Source organism: Diorhabda carinulata, chromosome 8 (assembly GCF_026250575.1).
Source record: "Diorhabda carinulata isolate Delta chromosome 8, icDioCari1.1, whole genome shotgun sequence".
NCBI lineage: Eukaryota > Metazoa > Arthropoda > Insecta > Coleoptera > Chrysomelidae > Diorhabda > Diorhabda carinulata.
Window position 1 is genome coordinate 3,137,921 of NC_079467.1, and position 22,816 is coordinate 3,160,736.

The 22,816-nt window shown below is 31.2% G+C and overlaps 1 protein-coding gene across 3 annotated transcripts in view; it reads right to left on the reverse strand.

Moving 5' to 3' along the window:
• LOC130897452 (phospholipid phosphatase homolog 1.2 homolog) overlaps positions 1 to 22,816 on the reverse strand; it is a 51,365-nt gene that overhangs the window by 17,746 nt on the left and 10,803 nt on the right. The window contains exon 1 of one of the 3 annotated variants that reach the window (XM_057806315.1): positions 16,284 to 16,475. The exons of 1 other annotated variant lie outside the window; for it this stretch is intronic. Coding sequence is in view for 1 of the 2 variants with exons in the window: in XM_057806312.1 (XP_057662295.1) it covers positions 3,449 to 3,499 (51 nt within the window). In the remaining variant the exon portion in view is untranslated. Of the gene's footprint in view, positions 1 to 3,448; positions 3,604 to 16,283; positions 16,476 to 22,816 lie in introns of those variants that run through there. One more of the 3 variants, XM_057806312.1, reaches the window with a different exon arrangement.

Here is a 22,816-nt window from a genome sequence, read left to right on the forward strand (position 1 = left end):
TCTAGAGCCTATTAGAATATTCAAGGATACCCTACAACATTATAGATTTGCTTAAGACTACTAGATAGCGATTTGATATGTCTTAGAATGATTTTGAAGCATCCTATATCATTTCAGATCTTTTTTCTCGTGTTTTGATTCATTATAAAGCCTTCTAGAAAACTTTCCAGAATTCTAGAGCCTATTAGAATATTCAAGGATACCCTACAACATTATAGATTTGCTTAAGACTACTAGATAGCGATTTGATAAGTCTTAGAATGATTTTGAAGCATCCTATATCATTTCAGATCTTTTTTCTCGTGTTTTGATTCATTATAAAGCCTTCTAGAAAACTTTCCAGAATTCTAGAGCCTATTAGAATATTCAAGGATACCCTACAACATTATAGATTTGCTTAAGACTACTAGATAGCGATTTGATATGTCTTAGAATGATTTTGAAGCATCCTATATCATTTCAGATCTTTTTTCTCGTGTTTTGATTCATTATAAAGCCTTCTAGAAAACTTTCCAGAATTCTAGAGCCTATTAGAATATTCAAGGATACCCTACAACATTATAGATTTGCTTAAGACTACTAGATAGCGATTTCATATGTCTTAGAATGATTTTGAAGCATCCTATATCATTTCAGATCTTTTTTCTCGTGTTTTGACTCATTATAAAGCCTTCTAGAGGACTTTCCAGGATTCTAGAGCCCATTAGAATATTCTCGGATACCCTACAAAATTACATACAATACAATCTATACTACAACTTAATATGCATCATGGAAGATATAACGCACAAAAAAGTGATAAAAATCAAAAGTTTCGGTAGATCCTGTTTTGAATTAAAATTTTCACCGAAAATTGAACACAACGTTCGGAAACTGTGATCTAAACGTCGTTCTATGTTGTAAGTTTCGAAAAAGTCCTCAATATCCGGCACCGGGACTGATTCTGTTTTCCTATCAACGATAAACTGGTTTCAAATATCTGACGATATATTTCAGTAAATTAATATGAACCCAAAATGATTAGTGGATAGTTGCTACTAAACTAAATTACTCGCCATCTGACTAAACTAATAGTCGTGTCTGAGCCTGGCGTAAGTGCTACTACATGAGTTTGTGCAGTAGTGAACAGCCGGGAACCAAAATAATGAGCAGTATAATCAAGACAGACATTTTGTGGAATATTGAGTTGTTCTTGTGTATTGCGAAAGTTTTGAATGAGGTTGATTCTGCTAGAAATAATTTAGATGTGACCAAATAAGCAAGTACAGCTAAAAACGTCCTAAGTTCTTCTCAGAACGAGCTGTTTGATATAACCAAATACCCACACCGGAATTATTACAGGTGTAGTAATGAACGAACTGTTCATTCAAAGTTACTACACGTGTTAAAGAAAAACTATGATTCCAATGTATTATGGAAAATATTCATACATGAATGATAGTTCTCATCTTGAAATATTTGTTTTTCTTAATTCTCTTTATGATGAAATATTTTCTATTTAATTGCATTGTAGGCCAATTATTCGGTAGAAGAAGAAAAACCTTCAAATATTTCTCAAATTTATCTATTATAAGATTATATAAGAAGTTATATTAAAGACTTTAATGTTTTGATGAGTTTCGTAACAACGAAGCCCAATTTGAAATTGTTGGTTATCAAATAAAATTGCAAGTTTTGGAGTATAAAAAGTCCTTAACTAAAACAACAAAGATCTTTACTAAGGCGATGGTTGAAGCAGCAAAATCGTCAAAGGGCATAATTGGAATATGGTAATTCAGTAACTGTTTATTTTGTGGAATATATTAAAATTACAGGTTTTCGAGTAGAAAAAATCCTAAACTAAAATACTAAAGATCTCTACCTAGGCGATGCGACGGTTGGATCGGTAAAATCTGTAGAATCAATAGCTATTTACTCTGCAGAATACGTGAAAATAAGATTTTTTGAAACCATAGTTACACTATTTGGGGATTCCAAGAATACACCATGGATGCAGAAAGATCGGGCAACCTGCCATACATTCAAAGAGAGTTTAGTTATACTTTAGTGTAATAACATATTCAATGGGATTCATGTCTGGTGAATTTGCTGGCCAATTCATTATTTGGATATCTCCTTCTTTATTTTGTACCATTTCCGTGAGATGTGGTCTAGCATAATCATCTAGAAAAATTAAATTTGCTCCATATGCATTGCGCAGGTGCTTAACTATCGGTCTTATAATGTTTTCAGCGTATATGATACCTATCATTGTTCACTCAACGCAAACATCATGGATCCGCCATGATAGGAACAACATTTTTGGTTAAATTGAGTCGTCTCTGTCTACCTGGGTCCCTCCAAACCCTTTTCCACCGACTATCACTGTGGAAACCAAATCAGGACTCATCGGAAAAGAGAACGTGATGCCATTGTTGTAAAAATCAATCCCTGTTCTTCGCCTCATTGGAGACAGGCAGCTATGTGTCGTTGTGAAATATAGACACCCTTAAGGGTCTTCTAGCTATTAGATTCGATGAATATAATCTCCTTCTGATAGTACTTTTCGAAACTGCCCTTCGGTATAAATCGGTTTCCTCGGATAGAATTATGTAACGCTCTTTCCTCTCTGATGTAACTCTGGGGCGGCCTTTGACCGTTCTTGTGCAACGCTACCAGTTTCCTGGATAAGTGCCACTATCCGCCTTACCGTGACATATTCAGACAAAGGGCAATGTGGTGATTGGATAAACCTTCTTGATGATCAGAAATAATGTTAAATCTGTTTTCTTGTAGAAAAATTCATATATTTACGGAAATAATTTTTTGTTACGATATTCTTTTTATTTTTATGATGAGCAGCCAAAAAATAAAAAATGGGCTCTATACATAGGCAAAGTTAAAAGTTTACAAAGAGGGCCAAGACTTTTGGAGATGTGTGTATTATATATAAAGTACCTTGTAATAATTTTATAGTTGCGTTCATAGGACAGACATTTCAGTATTTGGAAAATAAATTAAAAGGTTATCTATTTGGAAAAAATTAAACTGCGTCAATAAAAGTTGAAATATCAACATATTTTCTGTAATAGAAAATGTTTGCAACAGAATCAAAGAGAGGATTGGTTCATATACCTAAATAGGAACGAAAAAGCTGTCATATTTCTGTTTTATAAATTTGAATGTAATTACGAATACATTAATTGATGGCTACTACATATTTTTCAAATATACCAAGCGAGAAAAAATTATTTTTTGATTTAATCGGATTTTTATTTTGACATTCAGCTTGTAGATGATCTATTGATTAATTTAATTATCCAAGTTGTCAATGTTAAGTAATATTTTAATAAAGACTGAAACAAGTCGAAACGTTAAGGTTTTAACTATTTTTAAACGGAGTTTCAATTACCAAAGACCCAAAATCAAATCAATCCAACAACTAAGAAATACTATAAAAAAAACTAACCTCTAGTTCAAATGAGATGTTGATATTCTCCGAGTTTGTCTTATTAGCCATGCTTAAGTCTACTAAAAACCAAAATTGGAAGAAATATTCACTCAACTACCAAACACTGTAACAAATCCGAACATTTCCTTCTCGCAATGAGCCTACAAATGGCCAATTAGCAACACTGTTCAGATTCAGTTGTAGAGAGGATGTATACATTTAAACTCTTATAAAAGGGTTAAATATAAAATTATTTGTTTGGATTGTTTTCGAATATTAAGCACAGAGAAAAAGTACCTAGAGTGTGCTGCTGTTATTACCGAGTGAACTGTTTATTATCTACGTCCAAGATACCTAAATCATATTGATCGGGGAGAAGTGTGTGTAGAATTATTAAAATCAAGTTTTAATAATTGACCAATCTTAAGATATGTCTTTAAGAATACAAAGCGACAGTAAATCTAACAAAGTATTGTGGTCTATAATTTAATTCGTGCGTTTTTTTTTTTAAATTGAACGTGTATTTAAGAAAAAGTATTGCCCATCTGAAGCTAAGACCTTTTTTAAATAAGTTAAAAAAATGTTCAAACAGTGAATAAAATGGCAAAGTGAAAATTGAGCATTCGAAAGTTATGTGAAGAACAATGTACGAAGAAAAAGACTTGTAAAATGGGTAAATCGCTTTATTATTCATCATGATAATGTGCTGTACCTATTCCCGAATATGGGAAATTTTCTTTAGAGGAAACTGTTTCGATACTATTATTGACAGAGCAAATGAAACGCTTACTTCCTCACGACCAATCTAAAAAGATTGATCTCAATTTTCTGTGATTTTAATTATAAGTAAAATTGACATGGAAGTGAAATCCTATTTGGAGGATTGTCGTTTCTTTGTCCAATGTTGAGATATATAAACTAGATTACATCCATTCATCTCAGGAATATCACAAGGAAGGATTCTTGGATATATACTCTATTTAATTAATTCTTTTGACTAACCAGAAATAGCAACGTTTGATGATGATCCAGCAATTCTTGCAAGACACATGTCCACTGGTGACACTAAATAAAATTGAGATAAATCAAGAAAATTAGACAAAATATCTGGGTGTACTTGCTACTTGGCAAACGCACACGATTAAACATTGAAAATGAGCTAATAAGAACCTATAGGATTCAAATTTTCGGTATTGTAAACAACTCTTAACACTTAAATCCTCCTAAGAATAAAAGACTTAGATCTACTGTGAACGTCCGCGGTACGTGTCCAATTCCATTATCGAAATTGACGTTCAAATACCTTAGAGATGAAGCAATAGTTTTAGTTAGTTTCAAAATAAGTGCCTAACCTGATGCAGGAAACAGAAGAAAACGTAGAAGTACGTCGTCCTTAAAAGATTCAAACCAAACGAACTTTCTGTCAACTGTCAGTTATAACGTATAGTCAATCCCATGTAGGAGCCCCCAGACTTGAACGACGGGGCTTTTTTTTATTCTAAATTATCCATAATAAATATGAATATGAATTTATGAATGGAATTCTTTTATGCATAAAAGACAATAATTATTTCTTTATATGTGTAATTATTTAACCAATATTTTTATGCACATTAATCAGTAAAGTGTATTAATGGAAATTTGTCATAAATAATTTTATTAACAATATATTGCAAATCTATTTTAACAAAGAACCAGCCTGGCCCAGGGTTGCAGACCAGTCTTGGGTTTATCTAGGCAACTAGGCCTGATCCGGGCTTGTAAACCAAGCGAGTCTGGGCCTATACTGGGCCTGTCGTAAAATCCTATATGGGATATTGTCATGAAAAAATATCAGTGTAAAAAAATCCTTAAAAGATGCTTCCAGCAGTCTTGATTAATATAGCAAGTACTTATTGTCCTATTAAGATAGATTGCACGATACATGGTGGTGAATTAAAAATATTATGTCAGCTTATTACTATTATTTTTAAGAAAATAATTCACATTGAAACAATGGAACAAATTATAGAAAGAGCTATTAGGTTTGTTTCCACAGGCAAATCCTGGAAAGTACAGTTTGAATCAAGTCTGTGACTTATTTCTAATTTTTGTGCTCTCTGAATGGATTAATCATATGTCGATTCGAAAAACTAGAAAAATACCACTCTATAAACATAATCTCCATTATTTGTATTTAATATGGGTTCCATCTATTGCGCCCATAACTTTGGAGAATCCGTTGACTGGAAACTGTATATGCATATGCATTTTCTCTTCAGCTGTTGGTCAGGTTATCACATTAACAGGCAGATTGCTTAAAGAGTAAGCTGTTTTCTCCACAACCTTTCTCAATGCACTGAGTGTAATGCCAAATTGGTCTGAAACATCTCCATAGGATGCTGATTTATGTCCAGCAAACCAAAAAATATTACATTGAAGTCGTATTCAGCAAACTTTATTCAAAGAAAAAATGTGATTATTTTCAGTTTTTCTGCTATTTTAATTGGAACTGGCACACACTGTGTAAAGATTCAAATCAGCAATAATCATTCAAGACCATAGAAAACCACATTGGTTAGAGGTTATTTCATGGTAAATATCACAAAAATGCCAAATAGGCATTAATGCACTTGCACCGGATTGAAAATCTTTACCATTGTCCAAGGATATGTTGGACTTATTCAGAACACGTCCGGAATTAGAAATCTGTGCTCCACGAACAGAGGATTCTAAATTATTTACTGTTAAGAAGAAATTTATTATATTGACAAGCTGTGCAAGGAACAGGGTCACACTCCACACTCTTCTTAAACTACCTCCTTACTATTGCAAGTTTAACCCTATAAAGTTAAAATCAGAATTACGAAAATGCAATCAGTCTCAATAACTGAGTGAGTTGTTATCAAAGAAGAAGATGAGTATGTGATATCACCCTCTTTACAACCCTTCATAATTCAATCAAATGATGTCTCAAGTTCAGACGATTCTGACTACCATTGTTATTTATAAAGATACTTTGGAATTGAAATGTTTTTTTCTTCTGTTTTATTTGTAAAGTATTTATTTTCTTGCTTTCAAATTTCGTTTGCCGGAAAAAAAATAATGGGGCAAGAAAGGGCAATTTATAAAATGAGGTATCTACGCCTATGGTAGATCAAACAAAATTGTCGGCAAGGGTTTTTATAATCCGCAATTGATATTGGAAGAACTATAACAGCAGTGAGGATAGGACAGTGTTGTTTATTTTGAGTACATATTCAGTAAAGCTCTTTAAGCTCTATAAACTATAATATAACATTTTTTTTGAAGAAATCTTATGATCACACTTCGTGAATAGAATAATAGAAAATATTTTATGCATGATATTTGCCAAATTGAGTAAGTACTAACACCGATAGTTTTAGTTTGCAAGAAAAAATATAAAGCAACAAAAATCATATTTAACAACGGTAAATATTTAATTTGCTTCTAAAAACCACAACAAAATTATAATCACTAAATCACAGAATTACTTTACCTACACAATACATTTCAATTATGTATACATATATATCTTATCGCATAATGAAAGTATTTAAATTTGTGTGAATCATTCCTTAATTGAAATTCTTGCGGTGTGTTTGGTAAAGTATGTTTTCCTAACCTCAAATTATCACTGCAGTCTTATTCAAGAGACCTTCTCTTTCGATTTCATAATATCCAAGGTGCAATTTTGTATCATACAAGGTGTCTCAAAAGGAAGCTCACATTTAAAAAAACAATTTTAAGAAACGTAGACTATAGTTGATCGGAAGAATGTATATTACATAATAAAATACACTGTTTGAGAAATTATTTCTTAACAAGAACATCGTCCAAATGTACACATTTGCGTAAATAGCATTCATTTAATCGATCTAATTACCTACGACGACTAGGCACGTATTCTCCGTGATGGCTGCCATTTCGTGACGGATATTTTCTTTTAATTTTGCGAGGGATGTAGATATCTTAGCGTAAGCTTTAGATTTGACAAACCCCCATAAAAAAGTCCATAAGTGTTAAATCGGGATTGCGTGGACGTCATTTATCCTTGAGATCAATTTCCCAGGTGCTCGTGGCTTAAAGTTTCTCCGTTCTGCTAATACCATGTTCTTTGGTTATAACCATGAAAGTTCAGGTACGAAGAAGTCGTCTAACATCTACACATAACGCTTTGAATTCATTGTAGCTGTCATTTCATCTTTCATCACTTTAGTCAAATGTAGGGGTTTCTGATGTTTGTGTTTTGGATTGCTTGCACTCCGAGTAGCGGCGATTTTGTCGTATCTATTAACATGAAAATGAGCCACATGCAAAACCAAGATGTTGGTAAACATTGAAAAGCGCTCAATCATCTCGTTTTCGAAGTCAAACTTCTCACTAGCATTATGAGACTTAATTTCTTGCATTAACTAAATTTTGTAAAGGTGAAACCACAAAGCTTTGTGTAAAAATGCGTTCTAAGCACGTTCAAAGTAACACCACGCTTCCGCGTTAACAAGGTAGGCTCGTCATGAACAGTCCAAATAACACTGTCAACCATTCGTCAACGTAGCTCGTTTCCGATCATTTTAAAACACTTTGGATGCCCGGATTTTAGTTATCTTCCAACTTCTTGGCCCATTTTCCAATCATTCGAGCTCCTGGTGCATCATTTAAGTGATGAACAGTCGCCGAATCACCTTTTTTCTAAAACTCACGCACGTACAACATGGTCCGCTTCCGACACACACTTCATAGTGACTAAATTCCAATTGGCATACCTTCGAATAGGTTCGTTCACACAATAAGCGTCAACTACAGAAGGATACTTCTCTTGGCGGACATTTAATTTTTTTGTGTGTTTCTGTGTCTAATAATTCATTATACGTGAGTAGAATACTATACTTTATCCACAACTACTAAATATTTTTGTCGGAAAATTTTATTACATTATTAGAAACTATTTTTTTGTACTAACAAATATTTCATACAATATATCATTGTTCTTATGTTATAATATATACTTTTCTTGACTCTTCCGGTAATAAATTTAATGAGGCAACTTAAGGAGTTTCTATAATTTATAATGGTGTTAAAGGAAAATTGCTTTCATTTTCAATATTATTTTTAGTTGTTTTTCTGACATATATCAACACTGAGAAATCTAAATATACAATAATTTTGAGAGGTTTAAGTTAAATTTATATTATTTCAAGAGGTAATACAATTTATAAATTTTTCTAAAAACCATAGTACGTTAAGAAACACATATAAGACGAAAAAATTCAATGTCTCTGATAGGTGTTAATCCATTAAATCTATAGGAGATAGGTTTGAGTCTGATCTAGCAAAATTAACTTTTAGATTTTTTGATGTGTACAGAACTAAATTAAAATTCTTTGATGGGTATTATTAAGGTCGAACATGTTGACGTATAATTATACAACAGTCGTGGATGAAATGTATTTATTTGCAACGTAACAAATATCTAATTTTAAATCGAAATTACTTATGAAGATGAAAATGGATTATGCATATTCTCTTGACGATTCACCAAATCTTTTAAGTGCAAGTTGCCGCTTTTATGTGTGCTTTTTCTAGAGTGAAGAATTGAATAAAGTTTATGAAGTCACATTTGATAATGATCTACAAACTAAACATCCTCTATTATTCGGCCTAACGAATAATAGATTTTCACGGTAAATACTGAAAAGCAGCTGACACATACTAAATTATTGTCCGACAACTTCGCCTGTCTGTTCAATCTCTTTACCCTGATAAGTGCCTATTGAGGGTTATAAACAAATATTCCTAATGGTTTCTGTTGACCTGTGTCTGTACCTGCTTAGGTAGAAATAAATCTGCACACCTTCTCTACCAATATAAGAGTGAGATTGATAGAATAAAGTTTCACAAAATGAAAAGAATTCAATGTTATCAGTTGAATGGCGCCACAAAATTTTTATCTAAAGGAAATAGTTGTCAATGTGATAAGTTATAAGTTTCATGTATGGTGTTTGAATTTATTGATTTGAAAATAGGAGAAAGAAATTTTTATCCAATACATACATCTGTTTATAAGCAAATTTTCAATCAAATACAAACTAGATACGGCTTTTGAATACCCGTTAAGTATTCGTACTATTGTTGGAACTGTAGGAATTGAAAAAAAATCCGTGCCGCCAACATTGCCTGAACTTGTCGCATCTGATTAACAAGAAACTAGCAGATCAGTTTCTGCTTTGAACGCCGCTGAAAATGACCCAAAATGATTGTGAAGAATAATAACATAACATGCTTTACACTTGAAATAAGAGACCGTTAAATTTGTGAAAATAGCACGCGTTCTGAAAGGCCTGACACGGCAAGATTTCCATCATTGTATTCATAATAAAAGATTCGGATGGAGTGTTATAGGGATAGAGGAGATGAGAGCAAAATATTAACTAATTTCATGGGTTGAAACACGTTTAGAACTTCTAGAATCTCGACGTATAGCTACTTATTTTCGTGAAATTTTTAAGAGGTTTTGACAAAGAGGCTTCAATCGGTTTTCTCCTAGTTTTATAGTTTTAGAGTTTCAAAGATTTTAACGACAGTCTGGTATTGGTAGAATCAGTGAAAGTACGTTGTGCGGTCTAAAAGTTCTTGGTCCCATTTAGTAGATAGAATCCATTCGCACAAAACTTTTAATAAGTCTCAACAACCTTTACACAAATTACTTCTTTCAAATTGCTGCTTCGATCAATGTTATTAAACTAGACCTCACACGACCACTCAGTCAAGTTTTTTTTAAAATGTCACCAACACAAATTGATATCAGAACGGAGGCTGTTTAAGGTGATTTGTTTCCATAATTCTCAGCAATTAAAATGTTGTGCGCAGCGCAAAATCAGAGTGGAGCACAATGTTGTGATTTATGAGAATAAGTCAAACTTATGAATATTCTGTGAATATTTTGTTAAAATATTCATCTAGAACTTACCTTTTTTTCTTTATTAGAAAGATCAATTTCACCAAGGTTCACGTATTGAAGTATAATATTCAGTTTGAATGAGTCTTTTGAGGAGTTCCTCATCATACAAAAACACTTCACGATATCGAGACGTCAAACTGAAGACTGTTGAAAAATCAGAGATAAACAAATTTTATCAAATTTGTAGCTGTTGTGGTAAAACTCATTGTATTCGTAGATTACGTTTATTAGTTGTGGAATATTATATCGAAAATGGGAAATAATTCGTTTTTAAAATTAGTCATAATATAAAGTGACTAGCAAATATATTCCGGATGTTACTCCAATACTTTCATACAAGATCTGGGTCACGTAAACAGTAAACAAAAATTTCCACTATTGCAAATTGTAGTTATGTATTTAGATAACTACGTGCACGTTATTTATAGATTTACTTGGAGAATTTCATTCTTTCTCAACTATATCTTTCCACTTATATATCCTAGCTCTTATTTCTCTTTTTTATTTATTCTTTTGAATTGGAATAGCAATCTCTGACTCCTTACAATTTTGGCCTGGCACACGTTTTCCGGTGTAACCGTCAGGTAAACCTGAACTACTTATGTTAAGTTTTTAGCTAAATCAAGAGATGACGAGATTCAAGTTCAGATCCTACCGGAATTATTAGATGAAAGAAGTCGACCAAAAACGATAATATCAATACAACCGGAGGAACATCGACGCTCGCTACTTAAGTAATTAGCCAGAAATATAAAAAAACCGTACAGGCATGTAGGATTGACACACACCTACGAGGATAAAAATAATTGTAATTCGACATATCATTACGTTTTCTAAACAAAGATAGATAAGCTTTGAAGGCAAAAAAAAAATAATAGTAGGACGAAACCCTTTAGAGAAGGAGGAAATAGGAGGAGAAGTTTTATTTTATGGAAAACGTCAAACGAAAAGTTGTAGATAATTTTTTCACATAACCTCAAAGTTTATTTGAAAAATTTTTTCACATATTTTGGTGAAAATTTACTTTTTCATGACCCAAATATATTGTGGTTTATTAAATTGGATATATTTATTTATTAACTTTTTTATTTTATTAACCTAAACTAACCAATTTTGAATTTATATCGAGAAAGCACCCTAATTGGTAATTATACACTTTCAGGGTCTCCTGGTTTTTTGGCTCTAGAAAATCGAAAAATGGATGGATTTTAATGATCTTGGTCTCAAAATGTTCCATTTTACGGCGGATTTATAAAAAAAAATATTAGAAATAGCTGGAATGAAAATTTCTCATAGTTTTACTGTTTTAAATCGTAAAAAAAACGGTTTTGCAAAATAATCCTTTACAAAAAAATTATCTCATTATCAGATAAAGTTCTTTCTTTTTTTTGTATTCTACATAAATTAATAAACAATTTAAAAAAAAATTCAAAAAGAATGATTTTTTCAGTTTTTATAGCTTAAAATGAAATCGATGAAAAACAATCAATTTTCGTGAATAGTTTCGTACTATATTCTTCAATGTTAATAGTTTTTGGACCATTAAAAATCGAAAAATAGATAAATTTTATAATTTTGGTCTCAAAATGTTCCATTTTACGACGAATTTATGAAAAACACGGGGGTAGTGGCTGAATTTGCGGTTTTTAATAGTTTTAAACCTTAAATAGTAGAAAAACTTTTTTTTTTCAAAATATTCATTTTTTATGTAAATTGCGAAAAAAAATATACGAACTTGATTCCAAGACGTCAGAAATAGTTACTAAGGATTATATGTAAAAAGTCATTTTTTTTTTAATTTAAAGTCATGAAACTATGAAAAATATTTATTTTTTTTAATTTTCGTATTTTTTTTATAAATCCGCCGTAAAATGGAACATTTTGAGACCAAGATCATTAAAATCCATCCATTTTTCGATTTTCTAGAGCCAAAAAACCAGGTGACCGTGAAAGTGTATAATTACCCCCTAATTTTCTAGCGAAAATTCACCGATTAAAATATCAGCATTTTTTAATAAGTCGGTGGGTTTTTTATTTTTTGAAATCTCCACTTTTTGATTGCGTAAAAAATATTACCATCATCGTGGTAAATTTTCTTGGTGCACTTTCTAGTTATTTATCAAAATTTTACACTCTAAATACACGAAAAACGTGAGATTCCATGTTACGTTGATATACATAACTAATAATAATAAGAGTTTTTCTCGTTTTTTTTTGCTTTTTCTGATAAAATTTACAATGGTGTTGCTAATATGCTTTTATACAAACATAAAGTAGAGATGTCAACAAACAAAAAACTCACCGACTTTTCAATAAAAGCTAATATATTAACGGGGGTATTATCAAGTCAAAATAAGATGAAAACCTGAATATTTCAAATCAAATAAATTACAGTGTGATTAGATCATATTGAGGCGAGTTTCAACTAAATTTCATGAAAAAAAATATTTTTTGTAAAAGATAAAATTAGAAAACCAAAAACTTGATTATTTCTATTTCCCACATAAATTTTGAGGTTATGTGAAAAAGTGTGAATACTTTGTTACTAATTTTTTTCCATAGGACTTGTACCGTCAATCGAGATAAAACTTTTTGACCCTCTAAAACTCACCCTTATCCACTTCCTGATCTCATATTACCCTCAAAAGTTTATTCTCTTATTTTTATTATATTCTCCTTTTTCAATGGGTTTCATCCTACTATTATTTTTTTCCCACTTTCTATAATTTTGCAAGGATTCTATCCTGGCCTATATACAGTAGACTAGTACATGTAAATCGGAACGTGGGCACATCAGCGGTTTCTCTTACTCCCCAAAAAAATTGGAAGTAAGAGAAGCCCATGAATATTTCATAACATTTGATTATAGTAACCCCAATAGTCCATTAAAATGTTACAATTTTAGTACCCTCGCCTTACGTTTTTCTAAGGACGCAATTTTATTTTAGCGGGGGGGGGGAGATCAAGGAAAGCTCAACCTCAAGTTTGTGTGGTTCCACTCCTTGTACCTTGGCCGCCATCTTAAATAAAGGGGTGGATATAATTCGTAAAGACATAAATTGTGGCCAATCGCTCTGCCATTAACTTCGATTTTAAAAAGTTATGAGTAAAAATTATGAGTAGAAATTTTGTAACTCTTGTAGCTCATAGAGCGCTCCAAAAGTGCCGGGGAGCGTCTTAGCTCACCACATTGCGCCGAAAACAAAATATGTTAATTTAATATTTAATTTTTTTTATTTTTCTCTCCTTTACAAATTTTTCTGAACAATTATATATAATTCATTATTTTTAATCGACTCTATTCCCCGCTACATATGAGGTAGACTCCGTAGGCGCGTTTTTTAAGTGGTATCCCCAGTAGGCCTAATCCACAGATAAGTTATAGATGAGAAAGATTTGAATATGTACTACCTAGTCTATTTTAGTTCTTTTTGATGGTCGAGGTTGTGTTTCAGGGTCAGTATCTACATCTGTGTCAAAAGTACAGGTTTGGGGAATGACGGGAGTTAAAATTGGAGTCATAGTTGGAAGTTCATTTTCTAATTCGTTTTCTTCTGTTAACTTTGATATTTCCATGAAGTTGCTGTAAGTTTCGCTAGCACAATGAAGACATACCGCAGAGCATTTGAGGCTTGCTTTTCTGCAGCCACATATGTTTTCACAATTTCCTTTACATATTCAGAAAATTAGAAACATACAGAGTTACCTAGTGGTGCCGCACTCTTTTTGTTTGAAAAAGTTGATTCTTCTTTATTGGTTCTTGTTGATGAACGTTTATTCATAGTATAATATGGCGGTAATAAAGACAACTTGCGATTTAAACGATTTGCCAAAACTGTGATTAAAAATTCATTTAGCTTATTGTCACTGCCTCCAACCCAAGATTTAGCTCGTTTCCACAGTCTTCGAGTATATCACCAGGTCCAGTCGAGGACTAGGATATATCAAAGGTCTGAAGATTGGAGTTGGAAGAAGCAAACGAACATGTGGATACCAAAAGGGGAAAAGAATCGTTTAAAAATAATAAATTATACATAAATTTTCAGAAAAATCTGTAAAGAAAAGAAAAATAAAAAAAAGTGAAATGATAGATATTTTGTTTTTTGCACAATGTGGTAAGCATAGAGGCGCCCCGGCACTTTTGGAGCGCTCTATGGGCCACAAGAATGAATGGAATTCAAAAAATCGACATTTAAAATTAATCCTCAAAGAACGATCTAAAATATTGGTGGTTCTATTGAAAAATCGAAAAATTGAAAGTTATTGAGCGAAAAAAAATTGTTGACAAAATTTCTGTACTTTGTTGCTCATAAATTTTTAAATTCGCCGTTAAATCATAAAAAGTGCCTACAAAATTGTAGGCAAAGCTATTTGCCACAATTTATGTCTTCACGAATTTTTTGTAGGGACAATAGTTCGCGAGATGTCGTCAAAAATAGCTTTTCAACCCTTTATTTAAGATGGCGACCGGTGGTCAAGGGGTGGAACCCTACAAATTTGGGGTTAAGCTTTCCTTGATCCCCCACATATCGATAAAATAAAATTTCGTCCTCAGAAAAACGCAAAGTCCATTGTAACATTTCAATGGACTATAATATTTACAAGTTACTGTATTATCCTTGGTATTAAATAAATGATGTCTTTTATAGTTAGTACAATGAACCTGTTATTTGAAATACATTCAATAGTTCGATATTCTCAATCACGATGTTATAATACAATTAATGTATACCGATTGTCCCAATTCAGAGATACAGTGTCATCGATGTAATATTTAAATGGCAGCACATTGTTATCGTTTTCTATACAATATGTAAAGTAGTACGTTCTTACCGAATACCGAATTTTTTGCCCTTATCAATTTTGAGAATAATATACCTTGATTTTTATTTAAACAATAATTATTTGTAGGAGAGGAATGTGAGATTTCAAATAATTCATGAATTTTATCTAACCATTCTTGAAACTTCAATAATAATTGATTTTGTAAATACTTATTCTTTACTTTACTTTGCTTTTTTGTTTGTCAATAGCATCGCAACACATTTTTCATTTTCCTTTAGTAGTATTTATACACCTCAAATCTCTCTGAAACTTAAAACACTTAAGCCGGTACTACACGATGCGTCCAATGTTTGAATCAACATTCGCGTTCCAACGTTGACTGATAGTTGTAAAGAAAGCTGGATACAGTGCTGCAACTAATCCATCCAACATTTACCTTCCAACGTTGGCGGAACATTGGGCTAAGGCTGGAAGTAACGCTACAGACAAGCTTGAAAAAATATGATCCCCGATTGTTCACCAAATTAATTTGGTGCTTCATAAAAAGCACGTAGCGTTCACGCGCAAGAGGATAAGGTGTGTGTTTAGTTGTACCTCAAGTGTTGGTTCCAACTTAGTTTCAATATTTCCATTGTCAACGTTCCGTTGGAAGCAAAACATTCGTCGAATGACATACGTAATACTGATACCAACTATCAACGTTGGAAGCATTGGACGCATCGTGAAGGACTGGTTTCACTTCAATTGGATGTAATTTGGTATTCTTCTTTGATTAAAGAACGTCACTTTATAATTGAAAGAAGTTCTAAAATCTCAACGTATGTATGTTTTGTATAAATACTTACTTTTGATGCTTGATATTAAGTCTTTCATACTTTACACATGATATATATATCATTTATTTAAAAATAAATTTACTTAGATACATTTCTAGTCAATGGAGTTGTATATAATCACATACTTACACTACTTGTAATTTTAGTTATGATAGGAGGTTAATTTCTTGAATAGTTATTTTTTGTACTAAGACAGAATCATTAATAGTCTAACAATGTAAAAGGCAAATTCATTCTTAGATGTTATTTTTGCTAAAATTTCTGTACTTACTTCTACAATTTTTGTCAGTCTATGTCTTGTTGGTTGTTATGGAAATGTACATTTTTTCGCTTAACGTAAATATGATTCTTATAAAAATTTTTGCTACATCATGAACACTAATATTTTCACAGATTAAAAAGTGAGAAGAACTATAAATATATCCATAATAAACCGGTTGCAGCGTCAATGTTTCACCTTGATTTCATGAATTCTTTGAACGATTGTAATCATTTGTTAGAATATCTAAAAACCGTATCGTTTAAATTACGGGATTCAAACGTGAATCATTTTCCATGGTCATAAAATGATAGAATTCCAATGTTAATAATTAATTACTAATTTTATTATACATAATTCTCTTCACATCTTGAGGTCTCCTTAGGATTAGAGGTAATGTGACGTCTCAAGCTACTAGTAGATATATAAAAATCGAACTTTTGATTTTTTTTTAACCAAAATAGTTATTTATGTAACAAGTGTTCAAAAACAACTCTTCTCTTTGGTATGCATAAATGACCCCAAAAAATAATTATTACTATATAAATAGTGAAATAAAAAATTGCTTGAGCACGATTTGAATTCATAGGATTGAAAATTCAATATTCAAAGTGACGTTACTTTGAATATTGAATTCTATGAATTTAAAATTTTTACAAGAATTTATACAATTTAAAATCACCACAAATTTCAATTAATTATTTCCCTGAAGCTCGGAAAATATATTAAAGTTAGTCCACTTTGGTGTTTCATTGCCACGTTCCCAATAAGAAAAAGTTATATATATATATATATATATTAATTTCTTTAATTTCTGATTTCTTAAACCTTTTGATATATGAATGCATCTAAATGTTTTTGATTTTAGAGCTCTTCTGTTTTAAAATTAGTTTTTTTAATAATTTTTGATACAGAAAATTTGACGTTTCTTTGAGTCTTTATCAAAATATGATATTGGCACTGACGACTTGTGGATTTATATTAATCCATAGATCACCTACATCATAAATATCAAAATAAGAATAAAATCAAAAAATAAAATAGTCTAATAAGAAAAATTAATTTGTAGTTTTATTAGAATTTACAAAATGTAGCTATAAACTTTACTTAAATTATTTAGGTCTTTTTTATCATTTAGAAATGATTCATATTCATAAAAACGAAAAAGCTATAAATTTTTCTTATTAGAATATTTTATTTTTTTATTTTATTCTTATTTTGATATTCATGATGAAGGTGATCTATGGATTAATATAAATGCACAAATAGTCAGTGTCAATATCATATTTTGATAAAGATTTGAAGAAAAGTCGAAACGTCAATTTTTGTGTCTTTCGAAAATTATTAGAAAAAAACTAATTTTAAAATAGAAGAGACCTAAAAAAATATATTAGGGTTGCAGCAAATTTTGGAATTTGTGTACTCTTTATTAAACTAAAAATCCAAGCTTTCGGGAAGTATTCTTCTCATCATCAGGGAAAGTTCAATTTTAGGATTAATTCCTAGATGTTATCATAACGCAGAAAATCATGTAAAAAATTGAGAAATTGGATTTCACATTAACAATGCATGTTGTAATTCACATAAGATTAAAATTCTTTAATACGTAAACATGTTTAAAATAAGTAATTGAAATTGATTGAATCATTGAACAATGCACATATTTTCACAAAATACCATGTGAAGTCAATCATTGAAACTGATATTTTAAGACATTAAAAATATATTATTTACCGATCTATCTCTAGCTCAGGACGGAATGAAAAAATTTTCTTTAATAAAGAGTACACAAATTCCAAAGTTTACTGCAACCCCAATATATTGGTTTTTATTATACATATTATATATTAATGCATCTAAATGTTGTTGATTTTAAGTCTCTTCTGTTTCAAAATTAGTTTTTTTGTTATTTTTAATCATTTTTGGAGAAAAGATAAAATTTGTCGTTTAGACTTTAAGTCTTTATCAAAATATGATATTGACACTGACAATTTGCGTATTTATATTGGTTTTTTTATTAACTTTTGAAAGATTGTTAAAAAAATTGACGTTTCGGCATTTCTCTAAGTCTATCAAAATATGATATTGACTGGTTTCTAAAAATTTCATCCCTACAGAAGTAACTTCATCCGCCCCGCGCTTAGCTTGATCTTCAGTCCATAAATACATTAATCTTTTCTCATTTGTACAGCCGTGAATTCCTAGGTTATAAAGCCTTTCGGCAGTAAAATGCAGGACCAGTTGCTAGTTTTGGTAAGGGCATACTTTGTTAAAAATCTAAAGAGACTATAAATTTTTTTTCAGCAGGTGTGTTTATTTAACTTTTAAGCAATGTTTGAATTGCTTCGGCTCGAATCTGGTGCAGGTTCTAATATGGATTTAACATATTTTCTAGCTCTCCATTATTACCTTCTTTTGCCGCCTTTATTTTAATGTTCGGCAAGTCTTGCAGGTATCCGATATTGGTAGTTTGAATCCTATGAGTACAGAATATTTTTCTGCGAGAGCTCTCTTCGACTGGATATATTGTTCTCAAAACCAGTACATAAAAATCTACCTAACCTTACTCAGTATTAGTTTTTACAGACTTGAAGTTGTTCATCTGAACATCTATTATGTTTACCGCACCTATCAGCTTATGAAAATCACGTTAATATAATATAATCTTGTACGCAGATTATTAGTCACTACGAAGTATTATTCGATGTATTTTAAGTTCCGGTATAATCACCGTAATACAATATATTCAGTAGATAATAGAATGAGTCATTTCCTAAAAGTATTTGCTCTTTATTCTGACTGCCTTTTTAATTACTTATGACGGTTTACGAATTAAAGCTTTTAAGACGGTTAACGCTTGTTCAACTAGACCATGATTATAATTATGTAATAGAATGAATGACTTCCTTATTTGCAGGTTGCGTATTGAGTTTGATATATTTATTTTTAAGTAAACAAAAATCAGATCTACGAAGAGAAGTTAAATGTATACTGTGATTGTGTAGGCCGATAAAAAAATAGACAAACAGCGTATTATTTAATTATTTTGTTTGATTTACGCCTTCTGGTGCTCTAATTTTATTTATTTTTCCATTCATCAGAGGCATGTTGCTGTTTTTATTTTTGTGGTATAATAACTACATTCTCTTGTTTTGACATGGAAGATTTATTAAGATTCTATAAGAATACTTCGTACCCCCTATAATCACAATTGTTTACAACAAAATACTTGCTGATTTCCAACAAAATCAGTTTCGAAAATTGTTAAAATGGCTCGTTCTCAATTTAGTAACTAATAAATAAAATTTAGACCACACCTGCATCTCTAAAAATTAACAGAAAACATTTGATATCTAGATAACGGTAAGGTTAAGATATGGGAAAGTATACATGAATTTGCCTTATTTTTTACCCCTGAATTGCATTAAAATAGAAAAAACCGGGTGGTTCTATTTAAAAAAATAAAGAAATTTCATATTTATGAAGTTAAATTTTGAACACTTATTATACACACACTGTATAAAATGAAACTATTTTCAACACAGATTCAAATACATCTGAGATTGCTAAAAACAGCCGAACAAGAACCATTTTCATATCTTTAAGGGTAAAGTAAAGTAAAAAAATAATTTATAAAGTTCAACTTTCAAAAAAAAAAAATTAATAGCTCAAAAAGTATGCACTTTTCGAAAAGAGTTTTCAAACAAAAGTATACTAAAATTTTACTTAGGTTTCAATAATGAATTATTATACAGGGTGTTTCATTTAAAATAATGAAGTTATAGTCGATTTTCGGTAAAACAGGAAGTCAGCCATCTTTGAAAATATTTTAGTTAAAAAGATCGTATCCGAAAATCCAAACGATAGTTTTAACTCATAGTGGGACGCCCTGTATAATATTTAAACAAAAATTCATACGTAAAATCATAAAATATAATAAATACTCATTCCAGATGCTGTAACTCGATTTATTATCCCAAGTCATTTTATTACAGAATAATTTTAACAATGCAGGTAATGATGATGTTTACGTTTCATCAACTATCGGTATATAAAAACTAATATATAGAGGATACTGTGGCGGTATAACATTAACATTTTTCACAAGGAAATCAGTGGTTGACCAAAGCTTTGCCCGTGTTATATATTAACAAAAAATATTACTGAATACAACTAAGTCAACACAGCCGATGAAACAGTAAATATTTGTTTTAAATTTTATACAACTAATAAAAGTAGCTAGTCGCCTTGCTATAAATTGATATCCGTACCGCCAGAAAGGTCTTAGATTAGATTATTACTGGGTCGATATCCTTTAGTTTCCCACACAATACCCTGACCTTAAATAACATCAATCAGGATAAAATCGTATTTGATATTATGCTAACACTAAAGTGAAAGTATGTTTACAAAATGGAGTGATACTTACACTGAAGTGATCTCTAAAACTGATCGATTTAAAATCTCATTTTTAGCCACTAGTGGATTTTCCGCTCATTGGTGGATATTCAAATGTTCAGTTTACAAAAAATCCTTGTTAGATTGATTTGATACACACTAAAGTATTTAATTGTTCTCATGATATTTTAGTAAAGAGATTCGGCCAGTATTTTGGTATTCAATACACCACGGAAGGTTAATATAAGGGATGATAGTTTGCATCCTGTTGACTATTCCACTGAATCAATTTTTTTTCTATCATTAAGTAAAATAATCTAATGACATGAGCATAAAGGTACATCCACACTGGAGCAACATATGGCAACTTGTAGCAATTTTAAGTTGCTAAATGTTTAAATTCATTAAACATTGACATAAAACAAACTCCTAGTCCTCACTAGTGCAACAATGTAAATGAATGTTGACACTTGTCGAATCTCAAATTCAGTTGAGTACAACATTCTGTCCACACTGCTGTAGTTTTGTGACATGATGGAGGAAGACTTAACTGCTACAGCGTGTTTTCTAATTTTGTGTGGTGATTCACGAAAACGGAAGCGTAAATGTTGGGTCCGTCCAAGTTTGAACAAAAGGAAAGAGTATGGTGGACAGGAATTATTATCGGATTTAATTAAAGATAACGTTTTATTAGAACTTCGAACCGATGGGTGCTTCAAAAATTTTTTCCGCATCAGATATGGAATTTTTGCTGCAAAAAATTGCACCAGTGATTAGAAACGCAGATACAAACTGTAGAAAGGCTATACTCAATTTGCTACAGGTCTCAACTCGCAACAATCCGTCAACATCGAAGCAATGTTGACAAATGTTTCACTTTGTTTAATATTATTCTTTGATCTTTATAAAATGGATTTATGCAACATACTACAACTTATGTTGAATCGCAACACCAACTTTATGCAAAGCAACACAACATATTCCAACAAATATAAACATAAACATTTCATGTTTCTGACAAGTTTTTGTTATATTATGTTGGAAAATGTTGCTCCAGTGTGAACGCGCCTTAACATAACGGGTGAGGGAGTATCGCACACTTATAAAAAATAAAGAAAACTTCAAATTTCCACAAACCTCAAAGTCGTTGTGAAAGTTTAGTATTTCAATAAAAAAGATGAAAAATAGTTTCCTGATCTTGCTTTTTTACATTAAGAGAATATATTGGAGCTCTAAGAGATATAAAATGCATTCTGATGTCATTTAGAGAAGCAATTAACTTATTATGAATTAAAACAAGAAGACTTTGAAAATATTCATAATCTAACTTCCAGCAAATATATAAGATGTTCATTATTACGTGAGCTTGAAGGTTTGGCTAGTTTTATGTCTTTCTCGGTACTATAAGTTTAGTAGACTTGGAAATGAGCCTTAAATCTTAAGTCACTAGTGTTAGATGGTAATAGTAATAAATATTTAAATATTCGGACAACGGTTGCAAGTAGAAATGTCTTTATGTGAATAATAAAATAATAATTTTACAGAAATAAAGTCTAATTTTTGCGCTGTTTCGTAAACAACGATAAAACTTCACACCCATAAAAAAATAAAACAATGAACTGATAAGGAAGAACCGGCAAGGCGAAAAATATTTTATCTGCAGGTAAGGTCATGGCGTCGTTTTTTTCGAATGTACGTGGGTTGGTTTTCATCGACTATCTTGAAAAAGGAAAAACTATCAACGGCGAGTATTATGCGAACTCATTGCATCGTTTGAGCGAAGAAATCAGTTAAGAAGAAAGTATAGTTTCATCAAGACAATACACCATCTCCACCATCCGTTATTGCAATGGCTTAAATTAATGAATTAAAGTTCGAATTGCTACTTCATGCACTCTATTCACCAGATTTAGTCCCATCGGGTATTTTCTGTTTCCAGACAAAAAATGGCTCGGCGGTCAAAGATTTTTCAATAATGAAGAGATGATGTCGCAGTTAATGTGTATTTTGTGGAGCTTGACAATTCTTATTACATATAAAAAGCTAACGTTGAGAAATAAATATATTGATTTCCAAAATTTTTGTGTTTTCTTTGTTGGGCCAAGTATTTCTGGGATCATCCTCGTAAATTTCAGTTCTATAGCTTT